This window comes from Xenopus laevis, chromosome 2L, assembly GCF_017654675.1.
Source record: "Xenopus laevis strain J_2021 chromosome 2L, Xenopus_laevis_v10.1, whole genome shotgun sequence".
NCBI classification, from domain to species: Eukaryota; Metazoa; Chordata; class Amphibia; order Anura; family Pipidae; genus Xenopus; species Xenopus laevis.
This window is the reverse complement of record NC_054373.1, coordinates 43,175,782-43,195,235: the sequence shown is the minus strand read 5'-3', so window position 1 is coordinate 43,195,235 and position 19,454 is coordinate 43,175,782. Positions and strand designations below refer to the sequence as shown.

General features: G+C 38.6%; 1 protein-coding gene across 12 annotated transcripts in view; it reads right to left on the bottom strand.

Annotated features, from left to right (window-relative positions):
* Positions 1-19,454, bottom strand: part of tspoap1.L (TSPO associated protein 1 L homeolog) — a 73,822-nt gene that overhangs the window by 52,601 nt on the left and 1,767 nt on the right. For 7 of the 12 annotated variants that reach the window (XM_041581769.1, XM_041581774.1, XM_041581777.1 and 4 more), the window contains exons 2-7: positions 17,797-17,963; positions 16,264-16,427; positions 13,762-15,065; positions 2,696-2,797; positions 2,141-2,269; positions 1,127-1,303 (exon numbers count right to left, since the gene is read on the bottom strand). In XM_041581769.1, coding sequence (XP_041437703.1) covers positions 1,127-1,303; positions 2,141-2,269; positions 2,696-2,797; positions 13,762-14,955 — 1,602 coding nt within the window. In that variant the 5' untranslated portion in view covers positions 14,956-15,065; positions 16,264-16,427; positions 17,797-17,963. Of the gene's footprint in view, positions 1-1,126; positions 1,304-2,140; positions 2,270-2,695; positions 2,798-13,761; positions 15,066-16,263; positions 16,428-17,778; positions 17,964-19,454 lie in introns of all 12 variants that reach the window. The other 5 variants (XM_018246225.2, XM_018246224.2, XM_018246226.2 and 2 more) reach the window with 5 other exon arrangements.

The window sequence follows — 19,454 nt, the reverse complement described above, 5'->3', positions numbered from 1 at the left end:
ATGCCCATCCCCATTTACAGTCACTTCACATGATGTAATGTATATTACACAATTGTGTTAATAGGAGGGTATCACTCTGGAACTCTGACCAAACTGTTCCCAAGTAATACCGCTCTACTGGTAAAAGAGTGTGCCATAAAAGTGCATTCATTTGGATGGGAAGTGGCTATCTTTGGGAAAGGGTGTTTTGATTAAGTGTTCTCCTTGAAAGGACTGCACATATTAGAATGCCCTGAGTACCAAGGAGAGTGCATGTGAATGCCCTGAGTACCAAGGACAGTGTAGGTGGAAACTACTACTCTGTATTTCTATAAACACCTGTATTATGTTATAAGTCTCAGATGCCTATGGAGGGGTTTTGCTGTTTCACATCTGCCAATAATATTCTGAGAAACATTTTACTGCTGGTCAGCAAACTATATGAAGCTTGCACCATGTCTTCCATACAAAATCAAACAGAGAGAAAAAGAATAAGAACGACAAACAAAAAATTTAAACAAAATTAAGACCTTTCTGCAAGTCTCCCATACCACCTTATGCAATATTGCTGGTGGGTTCAGATTCAAAAGCAATAAGTAAAGCACCATGCCTTATCCCTTAGACCTTGTTAAAGCAGAGTTCCCCTTCAAAAAAAAAGTGGGTATGGCTGATGATTCAGATTACAATATAACATGCCATGACAATTTATAACAAAACCCTAGGAAGGTTTTCCTTTTATCCTCACATTGGTAATTTAATAACTGATATTTCAGCCCCAAGTACAATTTGGAGCCACAATCATAAAGCATACCACTGGTGCAAAGAGAAAAACATGGGCAATTATAGAACAAACATACACGTGTTTTTTTAGATGGAAAACATGTAGGATTACCTTCCTCAGTGTCCCTGGTAGATACGAAACGTGCTTAATTATGGAAAATAACTAATAACTAAATAACCCTTTTACAATCTGACTCCGGGTCATGGGTCCAGGCTTGTGCCAGCCTCTTTTGAAGTTTCCTGGTATTTACTCCCCTTACTGAAGGTTTGGGGCGTGTGCACCCGGGCCCACCGTATACAGTGGTAAGCTCAAACAACGCATCTAAACCTAGCACATACTGGTTACATAACTGTATAGTTTGTATACCTTCCCCAGCGTCAGCTTGGCTTGCAACTCCAGACATTCTTGTTTCAGTAATGCAATTTGTTTGTCCTTTGCCAACAGAGCACAAGCCTGCTCAGCCATGTCTTTGGCTCGCTGACGTGCAAAAGCTTTTTTACATACTTCAAGACTTGGTCCTTTAAGGTGCATAGGAGTATTAACCTGCAAGGTCAGAGAAGTATTATCAGAAATAGTAGGTCCGTGATAGTACATGACAGACTTGAAAGACATTAGGGCACAGTCGCATGTTGAGGCTCAGTAAGCAAAGTCCAATTTCAAGTGAAATCACCATGTTTTTTTCCACAATGGACCATGTTGCGCTGCACCTACCCAACTGTATCCAATTTCCCAAAAAGGACACAACAGCGCGTGTGCTTCACCGAAAATTAGATGCAGTTGACGCAGGTGCAGTCCAATTGTGTTAAGAGAATCACTTGAATTCTTTAGGCGCAAGTGTCAGATGGGTTCCCCTGCATCAATAAGTGATTTAGAATGGAAGGCAGGAAGGACTGAGTGGTGCCAATGCAACTATACGGAAGTGTGAGGAGGGCATTTTGACACATTACCTTTAATGGAAGTGGTTCTATGCATAACTCCCTTTAGAGAAACAATGCAAGTTGCACACTGCATTTGCAGAAACCGAAAAAAAGTCCATTGCATCTTAAAAGTGAAATCTTGGAAATGCAAAAATCAAGATTTAACTGTAAATTAAATACATATAAGTGCTGTTAGCTGCTATTTCTCCCATAACTACATTATACTTGAAAACTAAGCAATGCTTAAAATGTACTATTTTAAATTTTATATTACCAGGGCAGTTTTCCATCTCTTGTCTTCTATGGTATGTTACCCTCAGTAAAGCAAAAAATAAATAAATACATAGAAACCCCAGGTCTTACTTGTATGGGGCAGTAGCTTGGTGTGTGCTTTAATAAAAATAATAAGAACATTTACCCAGCCTACAGATGTAGCATGTTATTTCTTTTATGAAATAATTACCATTTTCAGATTGGCCTCTTGTAGCTTCTTTGCTCTTTCCTCTAAGCGTTTGGCAATGACTGCAAGCTCTGCGTTCTTTCTTTTCAGTCGTTTTACTTTCTCCTCTGTCTCTGGAAAACAGTTCTTCCTCTGAAAACATAAGGAAAGCCAGTGAAAGCGGATGGCAAGGTATGCAAAGTTGAAAAAGTAATCAACATGAGAATTAGATTATCTAATGACCTCCTATATTTAGACAAGTAGCTGAAGAGACCTGCTCTCCTTCTAAAAACAGAATTGTTATAGAGAGCAACACAAGAAAACAACAAAGATGTGTCAGCTATTCAGTGAGCGATACTAATTTCTAGGAAAAGCAAAGCAAATCAAAGTTCTTGATTTTATGCTGACATTCCTTGTTTGTATTTGCCCCTTATCTGTCAACTGATGTCATACAGTGTCGGTTGCCATTCACTCTAGATTCTATGGTTCTGGGTTCTTCATTGTTCTAAGTAAGACAACAAGTGATTCATACAAGAAAGCCAAAAAGTCAAGATTGTGGAGATAAAAATCTAGACTCACCAGTGTTATATTTTCCTCTTTCAAAGCATTACAGCGTTGTTCCAAAACCCTCAGCTCATTGAGCAAGTCTTCTTGTTTTAACTGAGAACAGTCTCTGTCAATCTGTGCAATGCATAAAAAATGAATTATTACACGAATACTGCTTATGTTAATGATTGTACGGTTAAAATCTGTCCCTGACTGTAGTCATATATCCACACTGGAGCCACCTGAGGCCCATTTATCCATCTACTTGCCACAGAAACTTTGATCCATCCACTTACCACCAGTTTTTGTTTTTTTTAATCCCACAATTTTTACCCATCTATATCCCACAAGTATGGAAGTTGAGGATGGTGGATTGGTAGCTTACTCTATCACCTTTTTCTTGTATTAATTTATTTTGTCCTCCTGAGGTCAGAGTAGTGGCCATGATCTCTGCAATGCCTATAAAATTGCCCCTTGATCAATACAAAGCCAATGACAGATACAAAAAACAGCATTCAGATTTTACCCCCATTAATGCCCAGAAGTCAATATTTTTTAGTTTTTGTCAAGGCCACCCAATTAGCACCATAAATAAAGTTTCAGATATATGAAGAATGTTACCATTCCCATTCAACTACATTTAAAAAAATATCTACGACTACAAATAAGTATTTACCCCAAATCTCCCCCTAAATGGCTTTCAAAATGAATTTCCAGCAGAATTCTCCCTTGGTGTTAGGGCAAATTTGGGTCACAAATGGGGATGCTGGCAGGGTTTATCAAGTGGCAGTTCAAGCTGCTAATAATGCAAGACCTGCACCTTAGCTCCTGCACTTTTATATTGTGACCCCTTGGTGTCTTCAGAGGTAAGGCAAAATATTTGAAAATAAGTGTAGCTCACCAATTGTTTTTAGTGGCTTGTCCCACGGTTATCCTGATCTGATATCCCAAATAGATCAATCTGTGAGAAATTTGTTGTGTAGGACAAATCCAAGACAGTAATGGATAGACTCCCCAATAAAGAAAATTGCAGTCAAAGTCTACTGCCTTGGATTTGTCCTAAAAAACAAATGTTTCACAGATTCAGTGGTAAGGCCTCTTCTACTCCATGTCACCACCAGTAGGTCCAGGCCTATGAGGAACATACAAGTGATTTGACCACGGATTGTTGCTAAGGGCCTGTTAGGTCAGTTCACTGTTAGGAACAGTTCAGTGTACAAATAAAAACTGGGCAAAGAGATAGTATGTGCAAAATAAAAAAATGTTTCTAATATAGTTAGTCAAAAACGTAATGTATAAAGGCTGGGGTGAGTGGATGTCATGACATAACAGAAGAGAACACAACTACTGCAGTGTCTGATGAGAGCCCGGGGGCCCACCGGAGCTGCTGCCTCAGGGGTCCCCCCTCCAGGTCTCCTGCCCCAGCTGCAAAGCCCCCTCCTGCTCCCCGCACTACCACATTGTGTTGGTTGCTCCCAAATCTGCATTAGTTAAAGCTAGGTACTAACACAGGTATGTGTACACACACACACATAATAAAAATATTTAATTTTCCTGTTGTGCCCAAACCTATGAAAGCTATTGCAGCTAGACACAATTCCAGTTTAAATATCAAATAGGCAAAACCCCTGTGGGACTGTATAGCTTGTCTCATTAAATATTAATTCATAAAAAGCCACTTTTACAGCAATGAAACCATGTAGTATTAATTAGTTTTCATTTGTATTTGCCTCATGAGTAAAGTGTTTTATTTAATATTTAGAACAAAACCATTGTCAATAAAATGGGTAGATAAGCTACACAAGAAAGGACAGATGAGGGGTTATGCTTGTCTTGATAATGCCTGATAAAATAGGTAAGGAGAACATGCAGAATCTGTTAAGATTTTCTACTGTTTCTTACATGGTCATGGCATAATAGAAAACTCCCCATATCTTGTATGCAATAATGAATAATAGCTTGCACTCTGGGCTAAAATTATCATCTTTAAAAGTGCCCCTTCATAGGAGCTCACCATAGATCAACTATTATCCCTGTTTGTGTTTCAAACGGTCCCTGCCAGAAGCACAGTAGTAGGGAACAGATGGGTTTTTAGGGAAATTTTCAATACATCAGCCCTAAATATAATTTTATATAGTGAATAATATTTTAAAATATACAAGTGCTTTTTATACAGGTCATGGAACTCCGAGGTGACTTCTAATATCCTCATATTTTCCAACAAGGGGTACTTTATTTATTATAATACACAAGTTTAAGTGAGTCATGCGACAAAAATGACATCACTACTCACCGTTTATAACTGTTGACATCACTTGTCACCCTTTATATAGTGAATAAAGGTAACTTCTAATATCCTCATATTTTGCAACTGGGGGTACTTTATTTATTATAATACACAAGTTTCAGTGAGTCATGTGACAAAAATGACATCAGAACTCACCATTTATAAGGATATAATTTACAAGATATTCATGCCTTTTGTGTATTATATAGTGAATAAAGTACCCCCTCTTGTAAAATATAAGGATATTATAAGTTACCGAGGAGTTTCATGACCATATAAAAACACGAGGCCGAAGGCCGAGTGTTTATATACAGGTCATGGAACTCCGAGGTAACTTATAATATCCTCATATTTTACAACTGGGGGTACTTTATTAATTATAATACACAAATTTTAGTGAGTCATGTGACAGAAATGACATCACTACTCACCGTTTATAACTGATGACATCACTACTCACCGTTTATAAGGATATAATTTACAAGATATTCATGGCTTTTGTGTATTATAAGCCAATTACTTCTATATTTAAAAGACTATAATACACTGACACATTCTTGTTTTTTTTGTTTTTTTGTCTTACACGTCCCCTTTAAATGACTAGGAAATAGGTCATTTGAGGGGAAACCAAGCTTTTACATACACCGATTACCATAGACCAGCAAATGTTTCCTCTACTCTTCTACGGCTATATGCACACAAAAAAACAAAACTCTGTTGTGCCCGCTTTTTAAAATGAAAAAAATAAATAAATAAAACACTGCTCCAGGGCTGTTTTTCCCCAGGGCAAGCAGCCATTATCTTCCCAGAAACATTCCAAGCTTCCAGCAGTAGTAAGGGATTATTGTCACTGCGGGGTACAGGTATGGGACCTGTTATCCAGCATGCTCGGGACCTGGGGTTTTTCAGGTAACTGATATTTCCGTAATTTGGATCTTCCTACCTTAAGTCTACTAGAAAATCATGTAAACATTAAATAAACCCAATAGGCTGGTTTTGCTTCAAATAAGTATTAATTATGTTTGGATCAAGTACAAGGTACGGTTTTATTATTACAGAGAAAAAGGAAATCATCTTTAAAATTAAATAATTTTTACAAATTTGGATTATTTGGATAAAAAGGAGTCTATGGGAGATGCCTTTCTGAGCTTTCTGGATAACAGGTTTCCCAATAACGGATCCCATTCCTATACCTAACAAACTAACAGCGCTCTATAACTCAAACATTCCTTGTCCGTTAAAACTGGAGCAATTTAAGACAAAGGTTATTTCTACTGTACTTTTAAAGGGATGGGGACATGTTCCAATCAGAATCAATAGGAAAGTGTCAGCATTAGTAGGAAACCACATCGCAACCATCCTTTGCTAAAAATGTATCCTTCAGCCCAATGTTATCTGAACATAAAACCTGGACACAATGTGAAAAACAGGGAAACTTCCACCATCGCTCTGGGTTGGAGGTAGTGCTATCCTTCAATTGATTGGATAACAAATATAAATTATAGTAATATACAGTACTTTAGCCTTCCACAAGATGGTAAATGTATGGGATATATTATCTGGAAACCCAGAATTACGGAAAGGCCATCTCCCATAGACATGGGACATAATGATTTATTTTTCTCTGTAATAATAAAACAGTAGCTTGTACTTGATCCAAACCTAGATAAAATTAATCCTTATTGGAGTCAGAATCAGACTATTGAGTTTATTTAATGTTTGCATGATTTTCTAGTAGACTTAAGGTATGAAGATCCAAATTACAGAAAGATCCATTATCCAGAAAACACCAGGTCCCGAGCATTCTGGATAACAGGTCCCATACCTGTACTACATACAGCGCAGTGTGAGTAATACTACAGGAGATTTTGAACATTCTTAACTATTAATAAAAAGGTTTTTTTTTCTACTTTTTTTCTATTTTAGTCTCCATGGTTAGCATGTCCCCAGCTGTTGTCCTTCAGTGTTCGCTCTGTATTGTTCTGCTTAGTCCAAAACAAGCAAATAAATATAACTGCTATTGTACTTAGGGTTACTAATGGTGCCTGATGCCAATGTTATTAATAGGGAAGGCGGACAAACAGGGTCAGACTGGGCCGGCTGGACATTGATTGGCTGGCCCAATAAGAAAAACAAAATGCAGGCCGGTAAGGCAGCATGCGCGCCCCGGGGCCCCCGGAAGTTTGGATCCAGGTGGGCCCCTAATGGTCCAGTCCGACCCTGCGAACAAAATTGTTAGGGATGCACTGCACATGCCGGGCTAAACAGAATCCTTAAAATCACATAACTTCTTGTCACACAAACAAGGAAGTAAAACCATGAGCGTAGTGTGCGGATCTCTTTAACCCTTGCTTGCCATGATTTGCATATGTAAATTAGGTTTTGGATTTGGTTCAATGTTCAGCAGAATCTTTCACAAAGGAGGCATGCCTAAAAATGATAAGAAAGCCAACATTTTTTTCCAGAAATAGTGGCAACTCTAATGGTACAGAGACACTGTAGTATCCCTTACCCAGCACATGCTGGATTTAAGAGCACAAATCCCATACCACCCAAAAATAAAAAGAGGGACAATAACATCTACTGCACACAGAATGGCAACATTTTTAGACCACTAACACTTTGTGGCCCATGTCCCTAAATACCACGCCCATTTTACCAAACATAACCTAGACATGGGCAGGATAAATACTATAGAAAATAGATCAAGAGCATACTAATCTAATATGTGCCAGTATAATCACTAAATAAAATGGATAACTGGTATATTAACCCTAGATGTGCCAGCATAATTGCTACATAAAATGGATAATCAACATTTTAACCCCAACTGTGCCAGTATAATCACTGTAGAAATAGCCAATTAGCACTAACCCAGACAAGCCAGTAAGATCACTAAAAAATGTCCAGTAAGAACTCCATTAACTCCAGACATGCCAATAAGATCAATGCAGACATGGATAGACAAAGCATTAGCTACCCTCAGGACCACCATCACAAATCACAGGGCCACATTCAACAACATTTGCTGGGCCCCGCTCCCAGGGGTCCTAATGGTTAAAAAACAAAACAGTGGTGAAGAGACTCTATTGGTTAAAAAAAGCACAGAGGGGAACTCTAAAACATATATAAGCCTGTGGGTACAATCAGTGACGTTATTGGTGGTTGTATGCAACACCCATGTTGTCAATGGTAGTGTTATTATGGGCCATTTACAAGTATAATTGCCATGTTTTATTCAATAATAATTCCAGAGTTGCACTCATCAGGGGGAGTTTTGCAATTGCGGCTGATGCATCTAAATTAGTGCTATTGCACTGAACAATTTCTAAGTCCAGTTGCAGTCATTTATGGAGTTTGGTGGGGGGGGGGATAGCAGTGACATTGAAACATTCCTGCACAATCAGTACATGATTTAGATATTTTTCTTCAAAAGAAAAGTGTGGTAATTAAAATCTAGGAAATATCTATGCTGACCTGCAGTGCATAGAGCATAAAGATTACTTTCCTTTAAAGGGAAACACCTTTTAATCTACTTTTAGTGTTGAATAGCCATTGATATTTTGAGACAATTTGCAATTGGGTTTAATTTTTTAATGGTTTTTCACTTTTTGTTCAGCACTTTAGCAGCTGCCTGGCTGCTAGGGTCTTGTTTACCTTAGCAACCAGGCAGTGGTTTGAATGAGAGACTGGAATATAAATAGGAGTGGGACTAAATAGAAACAAAAGGAATAAAAAGTAGCAATAATAAAATTCTAAGCTCACGGAGCATTTAAAGATGTAGAAGAGGAAGGCAAATATTTCAAAAACTACTAAAATAGAAGACCAGTTGCAAAGCTGCTGGCAATGGGACATTTTATAACATACTAAAAGTAAACTTAAAGGTGAACCCCTTTAACCACTAAAGAACATTTACATGTTTTATTTAGACACAATTATGTATACAGAAACATTCCTTACATATTGAAAGTCAAAACAAACATATTTTCTTAAATCCCATGTTATACCGTAATAAACTGAACAGCATTTTTTGATATGAAGACGGCAATGGCCATTTAATGAATTACTAAAGAAAATATGTGTACCTTGTTAGTAGCAGACTGTGTACAGAACTCAAGGTGTAATTAAACTGTCACGGAAACAACTGCAGACAGCATTAACCAAGAGCTAAACAATTAAAGGCTAAACACAAAGCAAGGCAGAAACAATATGTATTCAGACAAGAAAAATAAGCTGCTGTGGAGCTTAACATGATTCTCGTGAGAATACAGACAAGCTCCTCTCCATTCCTAATAGGAGACATTCAGCAATGAACTTCGACCTCGCCATGGTGGTTACAGCAATGTCAAACAGAAGCTGCTATCACATGACTGCGAGGCATAACTAGCTATATGTTTCTTATATGGACACATTATCGGACGTCCTACCTTGTTGATTGCATTGGAATATTCCTCCTTCTCAGACACGGTGTTGAGAGGCTTTAAAAAGGATTCAGCGCTGCTAGGCCTAATCCCATTTTTATGCAGGCTGACTGGCACTTCCTGATTATCTGTTGGCACGGAAACACATGTAATACCCTGAAGCTTAGTCCTTGACAAATTTGTGACCGGGAGCCCCGAGCTGACAGAAACAGCAGACATGTTCACTATCTGATCTTCAGCACGGACTTTATTTGTATGGCCATCGAACAAATGTATTGAGGAGTCCATGAATGAGTCTTTGCTAGGAAGCATAGCTCCTATAACCTCCACAGTCGAATATATTGTACATCCATCAGCTGTTCCAGTGGAAAGGAGACCTTGCATCACGATATTCTGTCATCCATCCCAGGTGCTGGCGGGACATCACCAGATGAAAATATCAAGAAAGGAGCCTGGTCATAAGGCAATTTATTGGAAATGGGCATATCACGCTCATGGCTGTGCATAGCACCAGCAGAGAAAGGACTGTGAACAAGACTGCACATTACTCGTCTCTAAAAATCATGAATCCTTACAAGCTGCCAAATGGATCTATGTGGCTTTATATACAGCCCGTCGGCCTTTGAGTAAAGCATAATAGGAATGAAATTTTCCACAAATAACCTGCCAGAAAACAGGAAGAAAAGGAGGAATAAGCAGAGGCATTAAGTCCATATAGGCTTGATTGATGAGACATCTGATTTCCACACAGCAGTTAAACGGTGCATATTCATGAGCTAAATAATTGCTTGGCTGTCATGCTTCGCTCAGGCAGAAAATGTCATATCTTTTTCTCGTCTGCAGGACATACAGTATTTCAGTCATAGCTTCCCTCCTCCTTTCTATAGGAAATACAGAAACAGCAGTGTCGTATACATGTCTCGTTCCCCATGTTCACTGCTGGTTTATTCTCTGGAATTCCTTTTGGTGGCAAACGGTGCCGTAATGGTGTTGTGGCTGCAGGCCTTGCTATCCAATATTAGCAGAAGAGACGACGCACTGTTTAAAGTTAACAGCATTCTACCTCTGCTAGCTTTTAAGTCATCAATATTAATAGAGGAGTAAAACCTACCAGATTCGTATGGCTAGCACTAGGCAACCAATGAAAGGAAAGGCAGCTGGTTGCCATGGAAACTGTACAGGAATGGAGTGTTTTCTGCCTAATGATGAAAGGTTAGGGTACTGCAGCACAGATAAGTCTTACAATTAACCATCACAAGCATGTTTCCATTCAAAAGCATTCGTAAACATTGGTAGTTGGGAAAAGGCTTTCTACCTCTATACAAGCCCCGGAAGCTCTCTGCAAGCCTGGCAGAATATTTATACTGAGAGCATTTATATCATCAATTATTCAAATTCACATAGTTTATATGTAAAAATCCATAAGGTTAGTTAAAATAGTCACACCTTTTCTGGCTACCAGACACAGAGAGCAAATACATTATTAATGCCTGTAAATGTCACTCTGTTCAATACAATATAATATATTAGGCACTTGGGGCTACTTGCAGCCACCGCATCCAATCCCTAGTCACAGCTGCCTTGTTTCTTTGCCTGAAAGAGGTAGTTAATATCTACAAAATTAAAAGAAGAGTGCGCACAGAGACCTTCTTATGGCCAGCATTAACAGAATGTCAATATCGATGAGCGAATTGGTCCAGTTTAAGCAAAAAATTGGAAACCGGTAAAAAATTCACAAAGTTTGTTTTGTTTTTTCATCATTTTTGTAGCAAACTACATTCGATTCTATGGGCATTTTTTTTTTTGTGGAACCTTGTTTCTGCTTTGGGAGGACTAAATCACATGCATTTTTCACTCCGTATATTGCTACACACATGCCCTAGATTGTTAGAGGACCTCCTGTTCACTATGCTACAACTGCTTTTTCAAATGTTGCCAATTTCTTAAAAAACATGTCTGGGATTTTTGACATTACCTCTGGTCGACTGGTAACGGTATCTACTACTACACTATAACTAACAACTAAATAAATCTGGCCACCAACAGATAATATATGGGTGCTTTGTACGCCACATTAAAATAAATAAACCATATACTTATGTGTATGTCGCATAAGACTACAATAAAACTACTTGTCCACTTAAATTATACTGTATGTTTAGATAACTGCAATAGAATAAATGTATGCCATTGTTCCGCTATTGTTTTACACATCACATGTGGAAAACATCCCCAATTCAAACAAATATGGATACCATTAAGTGTTTATTGTTGGATTTTACTGTGCGGTGTTTACATTTTTCAGAGGACCAAAACAAAAGGTGTATAATTCGGGAAAATTTAAAATCACAGAAATGTATAATGCATAATATATAGGTGGGATCACAAAAAAAAAACAATGTAAAATGAGGGAAAATGTAAAATCAGGGAATGTTGAATTGAAGTATTGCCTGAAAAATGTTTGCAGAAATAAAATGCCAGTAAACTGTGGGCAATTCCGGCAGAACAAAAAGTCAGTAAACCCTGAAAGTGCCAAGTCTGTAATTACACAAACAGAATATTATGATTATAGATCTAAAGGACAACTGCAAATTTAAGATAGGGCCACATGGAGCAGAAATCAGACTGTTGAAATACAGGCCAATCCTAGCCCCTTTTGCAGGCAGTAGCCTCCTTCTTCTTCTGCATCCAGAATAATTGTGTTGGCTCGATGAGAACACACTCTGGATTACGGCAAAGAAACAAGAGACTTTGCAGTTAAAGGGGTGGTTCACCTTCAGGTTAAGTTTTAGTATGTTATAGAATGGCCAATTCTAAGCAAATTTTCAATTGGTCTTCATTATTTATTTTTTATAGTTCTAGTTTCTAGCTTTCAAAAGGGGGTCACTGACCCCCTTCCAAAAACAAATCCTCTCTAAGGCTACACATTGTTATTGCTACTTTTTATTACTCATCTTTCTGTTCCAACCCTCCCCTATTAATATTCCATATTCTCATTAAAATCAGTGCATGGTTGGAGAGCTGCTGAAGAAAAAGCTAAACTCAAAAACCTCAAAAAAATAAAACCAATTGCAAATTGTCTCTACATTATACCAAAAGTTAACACAAAGGTGAACAACCCCTTTAAAGTCGAAGTCGTGCTGGACACAATTGTTCCGGAGAGGGGCGATCCTGGCCATTCCTCCACCTGAGGCAGCTTGCTGTTGCTGCCGCCCCCCCTCCCCGGGGGTCCACGAGGGTGGCGGAGAGGGCCAGGACACTAGCACAGAGAGCATAATTGCGCTGTATGTGCTAGATGAAAACCGGAAATTCGTCTCTTAAAGTACCACTGCACCCAACCGGCCAGCCTGTCTGCACCGCCCTGCCCAGCACCAAGCATCCTGCATCCCCAGGTAAGATAGTGGCTGGGGAGGGGGGTTCCACGTGACTGTAGAGGAATCAGACCCTGTGGTCTGAGCCCCCCTTCAACAGCGGGTCTGCTTTCACTATAGTTACCCCACAGGCATTATGTATGGAGCAAATCTAAACAATGCAGACCTCACTGCCTACAGTACTGCAATTGGTATGCAGTCCCACGACTACTAAAGCAGGGAACCCCAACCGCCGGGCTGTGGCCCAGAACCGGGCCGCGGACAGTCTTGAACTGGGCTGCTGAGCCTAGCGACCAATTATCACGAATTGGATGTCAGTGTGCCCGAATTGGACATCGGCGTGCCAGAATTGGACGCCGAACCCCTCCCGACTCCCCCAAACCCCATCCTTGCAAAAAAGATTTGGCTCTACACCTGTCCCCGGGCCAAAAAAGGTTGGGGACTGCTGTACTAAAGGAAACACCAATGAGACAATCCAGATACTGCTTTAAAGGGCCTTAAGCCAAGTGCCCTAAGTAAGGATGGGTGGTTCAGTCTCAGCAGCTTGTTTATTTGAACTATAATAGTGATTCTGAATCAAACATGTTAGTTTTACCAGTGCAGGGCAGGGCAACATTACATGATATCTTTATTACTTTAAAACACATTAATTTCTGTCTGTTCTGAAACATTGACATTCTTTAACATGCCTGGATTTAAGGCAAGGCCACAAAGGCTTGTGCCTAGGGCCCATAAGCAGGATATGCAATTCTTTTATGTAATCCAAATAAAGTAAATAATTTTAGGCTTCACTGTAAAGCTGGTCATACACACAAACCAACACTGGCCACTCCAGACCAAGTTAGTGCCTTGCTCAGTTGATGGGAGATGGCCTTCGCTTAATTTGGTACTTTCTAGAAACTGATCCTTTACCTGTACCTGTCTTGGAAAATCAGCTCAATAGTGTTATAGTTCTACAAAATCTCCAAACTGATTCAATTCAACTGATTTAATTACAAACATTAATTTGATATATCTTACCAGTCTCTCTTGCAAAGTATTAATACTCTTCTTTGTTGCAATATGGGGAAGACTATGATCCAGCACATCCAATAACTGCCTTAAGTCATTAGCTTCTATTCCTGATGTACAGCTAGAGACATCAGTAGGTTGCTCATCAGTGTTCTCAAAAGATGGTTTTGAATAACTATATGGAAAAGCCACCGAAATTATTTCATTTTCTGATGCAAAGTGCTTATTTAATGGGAAATCGTCGCTGCAGTTTGCAGATGTCTTTGGCATTACTAGATCACCAGCATTAATGTCGCTGAAGTTTGCAGATGTCTTTGGCATTACTAGATCACCAGCATTAATGTCCCAGCATTTTCCTTTAAAAGAACTGCATGTAGAGTCAATTTCTGGGGATGCCCATTCTAAGTACTTTATACCTAAAACTACAGGTGATGTGTTATCAGGAGACTTTACCTTGGATGGCATAAGGTCTTGATGTTGAAGCTTCACAGAATGGCTACCTAAAGAATAGCGCCCATATTTTCTCTCACCAGACTCACAGGGCTTTGTTCTAACCTGGGGTAAAGTAGAGATGTTTATTCTGGAATTTTCAAGAATGTATTTCAAGAAAAAATGCCTTTCTAGCTGTAACTCCATTTTTAGGTGTCGTATACTAGCAGCCTGTTCTCCATCATATTCCCATCGAAGTTTTGATAGGACATCTTGAAGTTTGCATCGACATTCAACACTCTCAGAGTTGACCTCTTTTTTCTTTGTATTGCTTGCCTTTCTTGAATAGCCTTTGTTGAGCAACTCTTCAGCTAACTGCTTTTGGAGTTCTCTGGCTTGCCTCACTGCTACATCTCGCTCCTTCTGAAGCAATGCATGCATTTCCTTTAGCTGCTCCTCTTTACTACGCAATAGTTGCTTTATTTCTAGCTCCCTGTCTCGCAGTATTGAGTCTTTTAGTTGTTGGAGTTCACGTGCATTCTGCTGTTCCCACTTTGATTTCAGATCATTTGCCAATTTGTTCTTCTCTCTTTCTGATGCTTCTTTGTATCTCCTTAATTCCATACTGCACTTTTTATGGACATCCTGTGTTTTTAATTTTTCATTTTCCAATTCTCTTTTTAACCGCTCAAGTTCTCGATGGCACTCTTCCAGTAGTAAGCTATCTGATTTATTGGGTGAACAATTTGAATAATTCACACTCTCCTTCAACATTTTTAATTGACTTTAAGGTAGGAAATGCAGCAGAACACAATGGAGAAGGTGACGTGAAGCTTTCCAAGGTACATTCAGTCACTAGTAGGTAGCTTTTTTAATAGCAAAATCTGTGCAAAATATAGAAAGACATGAATAAAAACACTACTAAATAGTAGTTGTATATATATATATATATATATATATATATATATATATATATATATATATATATATATATATATATATATATATATGTATATATATATATATGTATATATATATATATATATGTATATATATATATATGTATATATATATATATATATGTATATATATATATATGTATATATATATATATGTATATATATATATATATATATATATATATATATATATATATATATATATATATAGGGCAAATTTCACTATAGATGTAAAAACATTTATATATTATATGTACAAGATACATATAATATATGTATGGAATAAATTATCCAATTTGGCGCATTTGTTTAGGTAGCCTGGTCAAATAACCCTCAAATTTACAACCTCTACAGCGAAAAATAAAAATGTTAATGCATGATTACTATTCAGTTGCTAAATAACCTTGCCCATGTATAGGTTTGGACACCCTTCCAGTTGGCTCGCTTATTAGGCACGTCGATAGTTTCAGGTTTTAACAAATTCTGCAGCCAGTTAGGGTGTTATGCTTACACTCAGTAGATAATGGGCTTGTCTAAACAGATGAATTATGTTCTGAAAATTAAGACAATACATTCTTATGGGTAGGACTACACGGCCGACTTCGATGCGTTTCCGACGGATCCGATGATGAGCGACAAAGCACCAGCGTCAAGTTGGATGTGACAGGAACAAGGTAAGCAATATAAAGTCGGATGGTTTCGCAACGGTGATCCGACGCGACACAACTATCGGATGCAGACGCAGCTTGTAGCATTTGCACCCGACAGTCGCGTCGGATCACCGCTGCGACACCATCCGACTTTATATTACTTACCTTGTTCCTGTTGCATCTGACTTGGCGTGTGCGTTTTGTTGCCCAGCGTCGGATCCGACGGAAACGCATCAAAGCCAGCTGTGTAGTCCTACCCTAAAAGACGGGGAAAGGCTATAAATTATAACTAACGCCTTACAATTTCTACTTTAAACCCAAGAAAAATTTTAAAGCCATGACGGAGAAGACAAATCATTTTCTACAACAGCCTTGCCTATAGTAGTCAGATATGCAAAGCAAACCCCCCACGTCAATGTAAAGGACCTGCAACAGTAGCAGTGTAGTGATCCATTATATGCAGCATTACTCACATAAAACAGATCTTCGTGGGAGAGTCATCAGAAGAAAAGCTAACCCTTAGTATTGGATGCCACATATAAGCATAATTTGAATGCTTTATAAGCAAGTGGTAAGTAGGGAAGAGAAACTATTTCAGGTAGCCTTTTGGAAATTGCCAGTGGGTGTGGATGTTTTCCTAAGAAAAGAGAAGGGAAATGTAGGAGAGCTTTGTAAAAAAAACCCAGACTAAAATCTGTGGGTAGATCACAAACATACATCAGATCCAAGACAAATGAAAAACATGAATAAAGAGACTGTTGGCTGGCGACAGAAAACAAATGAAATCAACAAAATGTGTATTTTTGCCCAATTTTTGATCACAACTTTCAATGGTTCACTTTCATATTATTCCTTTTTACTTTCACTTGAACAACATATTGCAATCTAACCACATTTAGACAAAAGAGCATTGTGCTATTTAACATCAGATAGTTTCCACTTGAGTATTAAACCATTGTATCCCATGGCTAATGTCACACCAAGCATTGGCCAATCCACTCCTACCTACCGTGTGGTCTGTGTACAAGTATTTTAGCCCAAAATCCACCCAAGGGCAACCTCTCATGCAAATGTGTTTCATGTCAGTGAGCAGTGACGATGTGAAGCCGATTGGCGTTTTCTCCAACAGAAGAAAAGATGTAGCATTAAGATCTGCTATACAAATATGGGGCCTAGAATCTTATTGGAACTTGAATGGCAGTCCATGCTACATAGTCGTATATTAGTGATGGGCAGGCCTCTCATTTATATACTCACATGTGTCCTGCCCCATCCCCTCTAGTTAGAGCAGATAGGGGAGGTCAAACATGGGTATATATGGAATAACGGCTCACCCAGTCAAGAGGACTTTTTTTCTAGACACACACACAACTACAGCATTTTTCTAACCTATTTCACAAGTACAAGGTCAGATTAAATTCACAGGGGTTTTACCTGAAGGACTGCATTTCCAAAAAAAAATAAAAAATCTTATTCAGGTTGTCAGCCCAAACAAACAAAATAACATGAATGGCCAGTCAAATAGACACGCAGTTCCCCTGTGCTACACTTTCCTTTAAAACCCAAGTTAAAAGTATGCTCTTTTATGCATTTGCTATTCCTGATACTGCTATTCCAGCACATAGATTTTTAGCTACTAACATCATTAGCATCAATGAGTCCTGCTAGAAATACCATCAATCTCTGTTATAATCAGAGAAAGTTTTGCTGCTATCTAGAAAGTATTGCAGCTACTGTAAATGCTTTGGCCTAATCAGCAAGACTGAAGAGAATTAGGTAATGACTTCTGTTGTAAAGTGGCCAAATCAATTATAAATTCATCTAGAAGTGCTACACAAATGTGTTTAATCTATATTCAATTAGTTTAAAATCAACTGCTAATTTGACCCCACCAAATGGCTTCTTCGTGGTAGATACCAACCAGCCAGACCCTGTTTATGAGTGGCTGGTGTGTGACTTAGAATGAATGTGAATCTGATAGGACTAACCATGCATGTACCTTTTACCTTGCAAAAAATAATAGATACAGTGACAATAGATCAGCTTAGCAGGAACTCTTGCATGTGCATTTGGCTTGCACGTCAAAAAAAGCAGGGTACCCTTTCAAAAGCCTGCTGTGTCCGACTTGAATGTAGAAAATACAGGCCTGCATTTCTTCCTTCATTCTCCTGTACTGAAAAGCATGAAAGATCCAAGATTATCTGTTGGACTAAACATTTTGAATTCTATACAATAGTGCTATTTAAGTAACAAATCAAGTGGCATGCACAGGAATGGGACCTGTTATCTAGAATGCTTGGGACCTGCGGTTTTCGGGATAAGAGATCCTTCTGCATACCTCCCAAAGTTTTGGGGAAAAAAGGAGGGACAAAAAAGTTGCACTCTTAGCGTGGCCACACCCCTTAATTACCATGTTCATTTTACAAAAATTGGCAAGTTATGAAAGTTTGAACATATTTCTGTTTTTTTTTTTTCAGTTATTACAGTTTTGCTAATGAAGGTGAATTGCCCTTTAAGCTGTGAGTCTAACATTTCCCAAGGGACATGTTATCTTATATTATTAAACTTACTTATTTGCTTATCTTGAAATTGTTAAAAGTATCTTATCAGCTGCTGTGGCCATTCTGGGCTCTCTGCCAAAAGCCAATTAAGTTAGAAACATTGTTTCTTTTTCTGGCTGTTCAGTGCAGAGAAAATCTGGACTTTTTAGTACAAATGGGGGACTGCAGGTTGAGCTGTCAAAGTCCCCCTAAAAACAGGACAGTTGGGAAGTACTGTATGCTTCTGTAAGTTTATAAACATTAAATAAACCCAATCGGCTGGTTTTGCTTCCAATAAGGACTAATTATATCTTTGGACCAAGTACAAGGTACTGTTTTATTATTACAGAAAAAAAAGAAATCATTTTTAAAAATTGGTATTTATTGAAGAAAATGGAGTCTATGGGTAGCCATTCAAAGCCAAAAAAGGAGAAAAAGGCACAGGATACTCATCAGATAATAGATAAGCTCTGTTGAATACAATGGGATTCTTCAGAACCTATCCGTTATCTACTGTGTATCCTGTGATTGAATGGCTGCACTGAATGGTAGCTACACATCAGTGAATTTGTACTGAGCATGCATGCACATGTTCCTCTGTAAAAACATTTCTACTTCCTTGTTTTGTGACAAAAAAACCCACGTGATTTCCCTCCCGCCCCTAATTTGCATATGCAAATTAGGATGCGGTTCAGCCAGAAGGATCCAGGCGAATCCAAATCCTGCTGAAAAAGGTTAAATCCCAAACCAAATCCTGGATTCGGTGCATCCCTACTTTCAGGTAGCGATGACAATTATTAAACTCTCCTATTCATGTTCGAGTTTCTTACTCAAACCACTGCCTGGTTGCTAGGGTAATTTGAACTCTAGCAACCGGATAGCAGCTTAAGTTCCAAATCGGAGAGCTGCTGAGCAAAAAGCTAAATAATTAAAAAACAAATTTAAACTGTAATTTGCATAGCATAGTCTATATCACACTACAATTATTTTGAACAACCCCTTTAACACTAGTGGTTAGCAGGCCCAGATTTGTGGCCAGGACACAAAGGCCTGGGCCTAGGGTGGCAAAATATTAGGGGTGGCACGGCGTCCAGCCACTTTCTAGGGAGCACTGGGGACATGCA